At 32.6% G+C, this 11,989-nt stretch overlaps 1 protein-coding gene across 1 annotated transcript; it reads right to left on the bottom strand.

Moving 5' to 3' along the window:
• Positions 1-8,905, bottom strand: LOC107859931 (serine/threonine-protein kinase STY13). The gene is made up of 6 exons (XM_016705094.2): positions 8,615-8,905; positions 3,817-3,949; positions 2,133-2,328; positions 812-933; positions 585-740; positions 1-482 (listed from the first exon to the last, which is right to left on the bottom strand). The coding sequence occupies exons 1-6, from the start codon at positions 8,797-8,799 to the stop codon at positions 174-176; spliced, it is 1,101 nt and encodes a 366-aa protein (XP_016560580.1). The 5' UTR covers positions 8,800-8,905; the 3' UTR covers positions 1-173.
• Positions 8,906-11,989: the final 3,084 nt, after the last annotated feature.

Raw genomic sequence — 11,989 nt, 5'->3', positions numbered from 1 at the left:
TGGATTGGTGAGTTGATACTATTGTTTTCTGTTGTATTGCTTTCTGTACAATGATTTGGAGAAGCATGGAGCTTTGAAGGCCATTCTATTTATATCATAAAACTTGCGAAAAAGACGGTAAGTCCTCCAATTATTTACACACCTACAATATATACTACTAAAGATAATGATCTCTAGAGAGAATTGTCACAGGCACTCCTGAAGCAACAACATGAAGTCCTGTTTTTCTTCTTGCTATTTTCTATATGCTGGTCCATCAAACAATTCATGGCAGGAGAATTGGTCAACTCTTTGCTTGTCGAATGCTCCGGCTCAAATATATTTGGAGAAGAAGTTGATGAAGCACACACATTGCGAAGAATGTTCTCAAGGAAATCCGATATTTGCTCAAATTCTGGTCGCTCTGCTGGATCCTCTGCCCAGCAAGAGCTAAGAAGGGGTTCTATGTCACTGGGGATGGTTTCCGTGCTAGGACGCATTTTCTGGAATTCATACACGAAAGGAATGTATCATATTTTACGATGCGAATCTTTTATCAACTCCAACAATTAAGTCGAAATAAACACCATAAGGTAGAAACATACCGTAGCTGTAGCATATGCCACCACAATGTTGCTTCTTCCCTTAAATGGTGTGCTGTTGGTAAGCAGCTCCCACAGGATCATTGAGAAACTGTAGACATCCACTTTATGATTGTAGTGTTTCTTCACTCCAATTTTAATTGGTTCGATGCTGAACATCTGACATTGGCAAAGGGTAAGGCATATACAATTATTAAGCAGGGTGTAAACTTTTTCGTCCAATGTAATACCTCTGGAGCCATCCAGCGGTATGTACCAGCCTCTGTCGTCATTTCAGCCTCTGCCTCCTCCCTAGCTAACCCAAAGTCAGCTAGTTTAATTATTGTCTTGTCTTCTGTGAGGAGCAAGTTACCTACAAATGTGGCAAATGGCAATGAATAATAGAATCAAACAATGAAAATCCAGCTTCAACCATCTTAATGGTATGATCTTCCTTCTCGGAAATTAGGCTTTATTCCCGCCCGCCCATCCACTTCTCTATTATTTTTCATTATTTTGGCTAGGTGTGCTAAATCAGAATTACATTGAAGAATTTGACTAAAGGATATCAAACGAGGCAGCCAGTTGCTGTGCAGAAATGCTTGCCGGCCAAAAGTTCGATGGAGAAGCAGGCAAACAGGCACGAAGATTTTTACCGTGAGAAAGCCAACTAGCCAACTAATGGGAGCTAATATTTTCATAATGCACATACATTATATTGTTCTTTATTTCACAAGAAGGATGTACAGCCTTACAAGATTCAATCTATCAAATTTAACAAAAAGTGCAAGTAGCATATATATAGGAATTTGTGAACATACTGCCAAGCCATTTTTTATTAACATAATGACACAGGCCGTTATTGCAGCCTACTCTACTAAATCAACTGCTTTAGTTTTGGTACCAACAGTTAAGGAGAGAGTACTTTGAGAGTAACTTTAGTGATGTTAACCACGAGACAGATGTGAAAGTGGGGATTGATACTCAAGTCATCATCCAAAGAGAGTTCTAAGAATCGTGGGTCTATAATCCAAGAAAATGAAGAGATCGACGAAGATGTCACACGTTGTATCGGAGCGGGTTGGATGAAATGGAAACTCACATCCTGTGACTTGTGTGATAAGATAGTGCAACCTAGGCTTAAATTTAAGTTTTATTAAGTGGTTGTTAGACCAGTTATGTTGTATGGTTAATCATTATAGAAATGATTACAATGAAGTCCAGCATTTGACATGAATCTTTTATGTTTTATCAGAGATTGTATAATAGCATCCAGATAGCTGCGAGCCTTAGAGTTTCCCTAATTCATCCTGAAAAACAAGTTATCAAAAGTTGCTGAATGAAAACTGCCCAAATGGAGCAAAATGGATATGAGGATTCAATATTGACAATTTCAACAAGTCTGGTCTTGAAATTGAGTTGTTTTCGTAAGTTCAAGCTAAATCACAAAAGATCATAAACTTGAATGTCATGCAACTCAAGCAAGTAGTTATCCTGATCAGAGTGCGATAGCCACCTAAAACTTAAAAATTGGAAGTGCAATAGCAAATTACGAGATAGACAGAGCATTACTTGGCTTCAAGTCACGGTGAATAATGCCATTTGCATGCAAATACTCCATCGCTCGAGAAATTCCCAACGCAAAACTTAGAGAAAATTTCAGATCTGGACAATGTGGTCGGGTGTTCCATAAGTACTTCTGAAGCGTGCCGCCTCTCATTAGCTCTGTAACTAAAATCAATGATGGTTCCATGCAGGCACCAATAAACTGTTTCAATAATTTTCAGGGCATATTAGCAACCAATGAAAAGATAATCAATCACCGTACAGAAGGAAGATTTTAAGGCAATTTCTGCACAATAATGTGAAATGAGAGAAAAAAGCATCCCCCATTGACAGTTTACATGGGGTCCGAGGAATGGCAACAGCCATTGTAATGTGATGTAGGCAGCTTGCCTGACTCCACAGCTCGAACCCGTGACCTATGGGTTACACGGAGACAGCTCTACCGTTGCTCCAAGGCTTCCCCTCTATCATGAAATGAGAGAAACAGGACAAAAATTGAAGAAGTGTCTGAAGACTAATGCCTGTCGCTTGAATCCTTTTGCAGATGCACTTAACAATAATAATTGTGTATAACTGTTGTAGGAAACTAACACTACTGTATTAAGTATAGGTATGTATATTTAACTATTTAAACTCAAAAATCTAACAGCTAAGACACTTAAAAATTTGGATCAGGCTTAATTGCTGCATTTTTATTCTGCCCAAGATATAAACACCACAGTTTGTCTGTGTATATATCTGGGACAGAGAAGCAGAAAACAAAGAACTTAATACATGATGTCTGGAAAAAGATGAAATAGAATGAATTGAAAGTTGATACTAAAAGCACTTCGGACACAGCCCATCGAAAGCATCAATTTCAATTTTTATCTTTTGTCCTGCTAGTTCATTTGCCCTCTGTATGAGTACAACACACTTGCACACGAATCTCTACATATTTGAGGTTGGCTTGGTCCTCAAAAGTTTGAGCAACTATCAGATAATGGAATTTATTAGGATTGACCATTACATTAGAGTCAACATGCAGATGCAGCTTTCTAGTTTTCATCAACTCTTTCATCAGTAACACAACATCGGATGAAACCATTTCGAACAAAAATCAAGTTTCGGAGGACACAACTTTGTACTAAGAATCGACAAAATTGTTCAAAATCAGCCGGTAATATTGTTGTGGATATTATCTACATCATAGAATCTATGCTGCACACTGAACTATCCTTGAATATCATATTGACCATACCATATACGCTTAATAGAAAACAGTTTTTAGTTCCAAACAGCCCCCGTACTTGACAAAATACAAGTAAATCCAAATAACTAAAATAGATTTTAAAGGGAATGTAACAGTGGATATTTACAGAAGAACGTTTTACAGGAGCACATTAGCTTTATAAATAAATAGTTTACACAAGGAAATGGTATGAAATAAACAGGAAATTTTTTCACTTTATGTCTGGATTTATATATATTTCTTTTACAGGGTGGTACAAAATATCAAATTTTATTACCAAAAATGATTGCATAGGCCGTGGCTTTTATTCTCTTTCTCAGTGGACTCCCAGTAAAACAATCACTGTTTTCTGATTTGATTTTAACTCTATTAATAGATTGTAAGGTGATTCCAGCAAAAACAAGATAGGCAAAGTGAATGCAATTTAATAGTATCACGATTTTTTATTGAACCCCATACCTTCACAATATTGTCATGCTTCACTTTAGCAAGTAAAGTGACCTCCCTCTGGAATTTCTGTTTTCTCTCGGGACTCACATTTGCTGACATGTCTGGCTGTATTATTTTTATTGCAACAGGAACGGATTTATATCTGGAACAAGTATTACAAAAGGTGATTTAGAATAGCGGGACCCTTAATAAAATGAACTGAAAAGCCTGATCACATTTGAGAGTGCAAAATACAGTAACCTTAAAACCATGTAATATGCACAACCTTAACTTGTCAACGTTTGTGTTAACTAATGTGGATGAGAGGTAAATCCAAATTTAGAAGATCCTAGATAGATGTTTTGGGTGTATATATATATCATATATAACTCAAGTAGATTAGCTAAGAATCAAATTCTTCTGAGATGGAGTAAGCAGTTATTATCAATAATTGACTCAACCCATTATGAGGTTTTATTCTGAAAACATCTACTGAAACATAAATCTGGTTATCTTCACGTCCGTATTGGTTACCAATCAAGGGAGCAGGAAACTAAGTTTTAAACGGTTAGGCAAGGTGAAACTACAAGTAATGGTTGAAATACAGTTAGGGACACTTCAATGAAGACATTCAGCATTGAAGTTGGGTTTATGAATTCCAAAATTATAAATTCTCGAGTTTCATTTTAAACGAGTTCAAACAACATCTCATGAAAACCATAGCGGAGTTTCTAATTTAAACAAATTCCATTGGTAAAGCTAAATGGGTGCAATCTGCAAACGGTTTCTCTCAGTCAAATAGGCCCTTATATCGCATCATCATAATCGATGTTGTTGTAAGTTGGATATGGAACCATTTTTCTCTTTCTATAATTTTTTTTTAAACTCCGTAAGATCTTACAAATTCTTTAAACGTTGGTACTAAAGTTAGTAGTCTTGAATGAGGAAGGAAGTTGGTCTTACGAAATCTTATTACAACTGAAATATATACATTATGGATAGTTTCCTAGAATGCGTTTAATTTCTCTACATTAATAATCTTATGGATAATTTCCTGGAATAAGTTTAATTTCTCTACATTAATAACCTTAGTCTTAAATATAGTTGTTAGTGTGTCTACCTCTCACACGGATCAAAGACCAAAGTTCTAAAAGAATTCATTTCATTTTCACTATGTTGCTCCTGAAATACATGTAAGGTAGAGAAAGAGACTTATCTTCTTCGCTGGCAAGGGATGTATGATTTGGGAAGCAGAACATTTTTATTAACTTACTACTTCTACCTTATTACGCAGACTAATACGTTGTACTTGTTGCAGGGAGAATGCATTTGGTTTAGGGATGGCAATGGCGCGGTGCGGTGCGGGTTTTTACTAAACCCGCAAGTTTTAAAACTGCACCGCACCACATGACATTTAAACCCACCCCACATTCATACCCACGGATAACCGCACCGCACCGCCCCATGTTTTTATTTTTTCCCTTTTTTTTTGAAAAATTTGTAACTCTATTGAAAATCATAATATTTTTAAATTTACAACTAGAAAATAATAACTAATTTCAATTATAGCACTTTTCACTAAAAATTGTCAAAAAGTATAACGTGTACAAGTAATGATCAAATATCATATTTTTATTCAAATGAATAGAGATGTTAAAAAAACTACTATAAAATTATTTATTTGTAGTGTTATGCATGTAGTTTTAAGTATCATAAAATTTAAGTAAAGAACACATATAATTTTAGGTATATTCACGAGAACAATATTAATTTTTAGCTTTTTTATTATTTTAAACCGGCATATACCCACAACCCGCACCGCACCGCACCATTTTAAAAAAAAATTACTTTAACCCGCACCGCATAACTTAAAACCCGCACTGCACCGCATATCTTAAAACCCGCATCCGCACCGCCCCATTGCCATTCCTAATTTGGTTGTTCTAGTTTTTTCATTCTTCAACCCTCTCCAAAATTGATAAAATTGCAATACAAAGCAACAAATATTGCTTCACTAATTTGTTTCCCACAATTACCCTGGATGGGTTATATCAGATTTCGGTTGAAAGTTTACTTAGCGTCTAAGCTCAATAAGTGCAAACGAACCTGTTTACTCAATCCTCACCCATACAAAGGTTAGCCCTATTAATAAATAAGGTAACACAGTGAAACTATACTATATCTCAATAGAGTTCACTTCCTAGCATCTCAATGACAGACTAGAACAAATGAGGAAAAAAAAAAGAAGATAAAATTTACTACTTTTCAACTCAATGCCAAATGAATTAGTCAAAGATATTAGTCTGGACAATTCATTAGAAGTGCCAGCAGGTCAGTAAAATCTAAACATAAGCTGAAACACCAATTAAGTAGACATTTTCTCCTTCCTTGTCTCTAGTTGAGTCAAATTGAAAGCTTTAGAAGAGACTCGTGAAGACGTGCACCATTAGCTCATTATAACTTTTATAACTGAAAAAGAGAGGACGTAAAACACGGGACTACAGAAAGATTCAAGTGTGTGAGCTTAGCCAAAATATTTTTTTCTGCTTTTGACCACCGACAACCTGAACTGTGCACAATTGGAACTGTGGAAGTAAGAAAGTTTAATGTAGATTCAAGTTACCTATTTCAAAGAAAAAAGTTTAATCTAGATAACATGCTTTCTCTTTCTACAGAATCCAGTTAGCTTTTGATTTGCATTTGCCTATCAAATGAAATGTTAGTTCAGATGAAGACTTTGAATTGAATTCCAATAAATAGCTTTTCTTTCCTTTCTTTTTTTAAGTTACATAATTTTGAAAGAGAAAAAATTAACAAAATAATCACGAGAGTCCACGCATTTGGTTGTTTTAGTTTTGTAACTCTTCAACCCTCTCCAAAATTGATAAGATTACAATACAAAGCAACAAATATTAATCACCAATTTGTTCCCCATTTCCCTATAGGTTATATCAGATTTAGGTTGAAAATTCACTTAATGTCTAAGCTCAATTAAAGAACATGAACCTGTTTACTCAATCCTCACCTATATTAAAGGTTTGTCCTTTTAGTCAATAAGGTAAAACAGTGAAATTATATCTCAATAAAGTTCAATTTCCTTGCCTCGCAATGACAGATTAGGCCAAATAAGGAAAAAAAGATACGATTAAATGCTCAACCCAATGCCAAACAAATTAGTCAAATTATCTTGGTAATCAGCAGAAATTATTGTCTCGAGAATTCATTAAAAGTGCCTGCAAGTCAGAAAAATCTAAACATACACTGAAATACTAGTTAAAGGAGACATTTTATTCCTTCCTAGTCTCTAGTTGAGTCACGTTGAAAGCTTTAGCAGAGACACGTGAAGACGTGAACCATTAGCTCACTATAACTTCGTAACCGAAAAAGAGAAGACGTAAAACACGAGACTACCGAAAGATCCAAGGGATGTGTGAGCTTATCTAAAACACTTTTATCTGCTTTTGGTCAGCGACAACCTACTACTAATCTGTGCACATTGGAACTTTGGAAGTAAGAAACTGTTTAATCTAAATAACATGTTTTTTCCATTTCTTTAGAATTCAGACCTTTTAGCTTTCAATTTATTTTTTCTCATTAATGAAATGTGAAGATGATATGTTAATAAAAGATCCTCCTCTCTTTGAAAGACGGACTTGAAACAATTTTATCTTTTCCATATCGATAAAGTAAACAATTTTATACAAGGAACTGATGAACTCAACCACTTCCATAAGTACTTGACAATTCCTTCTGATTGCAAATATCCAAATTTTGAGATGCTAGGGAAGATGAAAGGGACAATGATGACAATTGAAACACCATTAATTCAATACAAGCATAGAAAACACAAACAAAAGGCAAAAGTAAAATTCTTTTATCACCCGTTTTACTAGGAAAGAGTGAATTTGAGATAAAATAGGCAACAAAGCTAAGCACAGTACCACAAAATTACCTCGAACTACTACACGGGTCGATAAGAACAAGAATGTAATCTTGAACAGAAATGCAATTCAAGAAACATAAACCAAGAAAAAAGGCAAATTAAAGAAGGATAACAAACAATGTCACAATTTAGTCTCTAGAAGGAACAAGAGTTTTCCCTCCACCAAACAAAGTGAAAAGCCAACACCCCGAAAAATCAAGAGAACTCCAAAATTCAATCTTGAACAGAAATGCAAGTAATTCAAGAAACATAAACTAAGAAAAGGTCAAATGGGGCTTCAAAAAAAATGAAAAAAAAATCAAGAAAACAAAAAGGATACTCAGAAACCTTCATAAGCTACAAAACTCAATCTTGAACAGAAATGCAATTAATTCAAGAAACACAGACCAAGAAAAATAAAATGGGGCTAAAAAAATATGAAAAAAGAATCAAGAAAATGAAGAGGGTACTCACAATCCTTCATAAACTCCAAAACTCAATCTTGAAAAGAAAATGCAATCAATTCAAGAATAACAAATTCAAGAAACACAAACCAAGAAAAATGAAAATGGGGCTTCAAAAAGAATGAAAAAATCATTCAAGAAAACCCAAGGGGCACTCACAATCCTTCATAAACTCCAAAATTCAACCTTGCACAGAAAAATGCAACTAATTCAAGAAACACAAACCAAGAAAAATGAAAATGGGGCTTCAAAAAAATGAAGAAAAAAAAAATCAACAAAACCCAAAGGGTACTCACAATCCTTCATAAACACCAAAATTCAACCTTGGACAGAAAAATGCAATTAATTCAAGAAACATAAATTCAAGAAACACAAAAAAGGCAAAATGAGACTTCCAAAAAAAACTAAAAAAGAATTCAAGAAAAGCAAAAGGGTTACTCACAATCCTTCATAGACGACAGAATAAGGACCTTCACTTAGCACAGGACCAAGAGAAAGCTGGTGCAAATCAATAAGCAGCTTCTTATCAATGCTGACAACATTTTGAGCTGAAAAATCATCACCAAAATTCCCAAATGGGTTAGAAAGAGAAGTTTCAAGGTTGATCAAATCCTTAGTGTCCACCATAGTTGTTAAGCAACCAACTGTTGCATCACAACAAAGAGAAAAAAGAGAGAGGAAAAAGGGGAAAAAAAAAAAAAGGAAGAAGAATGTGTGTATGTGTATAAGTATTAAAGCACCCTGTGGGAGTATGGGGGGAGTATATATAAGGGGGTGGGGTGTTGCCATTTGAAAAGAGTTACAACGATAGAAATAAGAGGGAAAAGTGTGTTAAATTAGTAATTTAATTAATTAATGGTATGATCTTTGCATTTATTTGTTTAGTAGTACTAACTTTGGTCAAAAGAAAGTTAAAAAATTTACCCAAAATGAAAAACTTGAAGGTGGTTCCAACTTATAAGATATTCGACTATAGAAATTTTTTCACTATTTTATTTTACTGAAAATTATAATGGTTGATCATAAGAACTTTAAATACAAAAAAAATTACTTCTTTCATGAAAAATCAAAAATAATTTCAATTTATATTCATGGTCAAATATAACTCCAAACTCTAACTTCAACTTTAATTTCGATTTCAACTCCAAAAATTTTTAATTTTCATAGTCAAACACCTACTTAGTACCCCATAGCCGTTTGGCCATGAAAAAAATTTACTTTTTAAAAAGAAATTATTTTACTTCGGTGAAAACAGTATGTAATGGCCATTGAAATTTTAAATACAATTTCAGAATTGTATTTAGAAAACTTGTTTTCACTTTTTTCACTCATACTTCTCTCACAAAATTTTATAAACAACTTTAATTTATATTCATGATCAAATACAACTCCAACTTCAACTTTAACTTCAACTCCAACTACGAAAAATTATGATTTTCATGACCAAATGGCCCTAATATATCATTTGAAAATCAGTAAGTACAATGCTAATTTTACTATATCGTACTTAATGAGTATTATTTATCGAGGAATGAATTGAAAATAATTATATTACATTATAATATGATAAAATAGATATAAAATAATTAATTATTTTATATTTTTGTAGACTGAACAAGTAAAAATGTATATTTATTTTTAGTGCAATAGACAAGTAAAAGTGAATTGAGAGAGTGTGTTACGTGTTGTGAGTAGTTACAGTGATACAGACCTGCATGCGTGCCACGTATAAATGTAAATGTACTATTTTTTATCTGATTTTAGTTACTCTTTTGACCGGCCTTAAAAAGTACGCTAAATATGAAAAAACATTTTTTGAGAAGTAACGGTTTTTGTTTGACTAATTAATTTGAACAATATCTTTATCAATAATATTAGAGCAACAATTTGTGTTTGGTCAGATTCTTAAAAAATTAATGTAGATAAATTATTTTTCAAACTTTCAAACAATGTCTATACCTCTGAAGAAAAATAAAATTTATGTATACTCTAGAGATTCTCGTATACTCTACTTTTCCTGGACGCATTTTGTAAAATTCTATTACTAAAGAAACTTATTTACTCTACAGATTTTGTTTAATGTTAATGAAACTTATTTTTTAGATAAAGTTTGATCAAATACTCAACTCTTAAATAAACCTTTACAAGAAAATATTTTTCACTTTCCCAAAAACTCAATCAACACCTATAAAGTTGTATTTTTCACACCATCACACTAAATTAACTTACATTTCTTTATAAGTATTCCTTTTGAGTTGTAATTTTATTTTTAAATAAGTATATTTTTAAGTCTTCAAGAATATTTTGGTAATAATCATCCTAATATATTTTTGAGTTTAGATATAGTAATCAATGTCAATTTGAAAAAAGATAAATTGATAAAGTTATCTTTAATTTTTTAGGTATGAGTTGCTATTAGAGGGTGCGCCAAAATCAAAAGAAACACTTATTTAGGAGTGAAGTGAGTAATGTTTATAGCTATACCTCAACATAGAACTAAATTAATTAAATCGCAGTAATTATATAAATTTATTTTCTCTATTAATTAGCGTGTATATATAACTTAAATCTTCTTTAAAATACATATATTTTGTTTCACGATCCTACCAAAAAAAAATGAAGACTTTGATTTGAATTCCAATAAATAGCTTTTCTTTCTTTCTTTTTACAAGTTATAGAATTTTGAAAAAGGAAAAAACCAACAAAATAATCATCGTTTCTTTTTTTCAAAAAAAATAAAAAAAATCAAACCTAGTGTATGGTTAGTTAAAAGGATCTCAAACCTAGTGTGTTTTGGTATATATTGGAGGAAAGCCTGTTATCTTATTTTCCACTATTTGGTTAGTTGTAATTTGTCTTGAGCTGGGTCTATCGGAAGCAACCTCTCTACTTCTTTGGAGGTAGTGATATGGATTGTGTACATTCTACCCTCAAACCCCACTAAGTGGGAATATATTGGGTTTGTTGTTGTTGTTATTTTCTCTAAGAAAATAATATATTTAAAAATAAAAAAAATAATTTCCTTACTGTAAGTAGGTAAAATAAATTTTATAAGTGACATTTTTATGTTTATTGTATCTTTCCACCCACTCAATGCCATCCTACCCCTACCCCAAACCATTCCCACATTTGGAACACCACACTACACTCCTCTCACCTTTATAGTTTTTGGCTAGATTACATATAAATGCTCTTGAAATATATTTTTTTTTATTGCTTACTTACGAAATACTAGAAAATAAGTTAGAATCCAACTAATTTTTTAAGTAAATATTTTCTATGAAAATATTTTTCATGGAAAATATTTCCTTTCACACCAAACACACCCTATCTCTTTTTAATTGTCCTCTAGCACATTCCTAAATGTGGGAAAAAGGAGGATGAAAAATAAGAAGAATTTAGAGGTAAAAAGGGGAAGAAACTCTCACAATAATTAAGATTAACTTGACGTGTAAAAGATCATCGTAAATTTATTTATTGATCATTGTGAATTCACATTGCAACTTCCTTTTTTAAAAAAAGTTTTCACTCTTATCATTTTTCTTTTGCGTATTTTATAAATTTGTGGCGTTGTAATGCATGTTTTTGTCAAATTTAATGTGAAAATTTAATTCCCTTAAAATTTTAAATAGTTGTAGGAATTAAGCTGTCGTCTCAAATTTCAGTTATAAACTTTTATGTCCTTTTCTTTGACTTTTGTTCATTTGATAAAGTATAAGTAAAGGTTATTCAATAAGAAAAGTAAAGGATTTCTTGTTTATCTTAATTCTTAACAATACTCAAAATTCGTGGCAAATTTGATTCTGCATAACAATAT

The sequence above is a fragment of the Capsicum annuum genome, chromosome 2, assembly GCF_002878395.1.
Source record: "Capsicum annuum cultivar UCD-10X-F1 chromosome 2, UCD10Xv1.1, whole genome shotgun sequence".
Lineage (NCBI taxonomy): Eukaryota > Viridiplantae > Streptophyta > Magnoliopsida > Solanales > Solanaceae > Capsicum > Capsicum annuum.
Note: the sequence above shows the minus strand (reverse complement) of the source record. Positions and strands in the feature narration are given on the sequence as shown.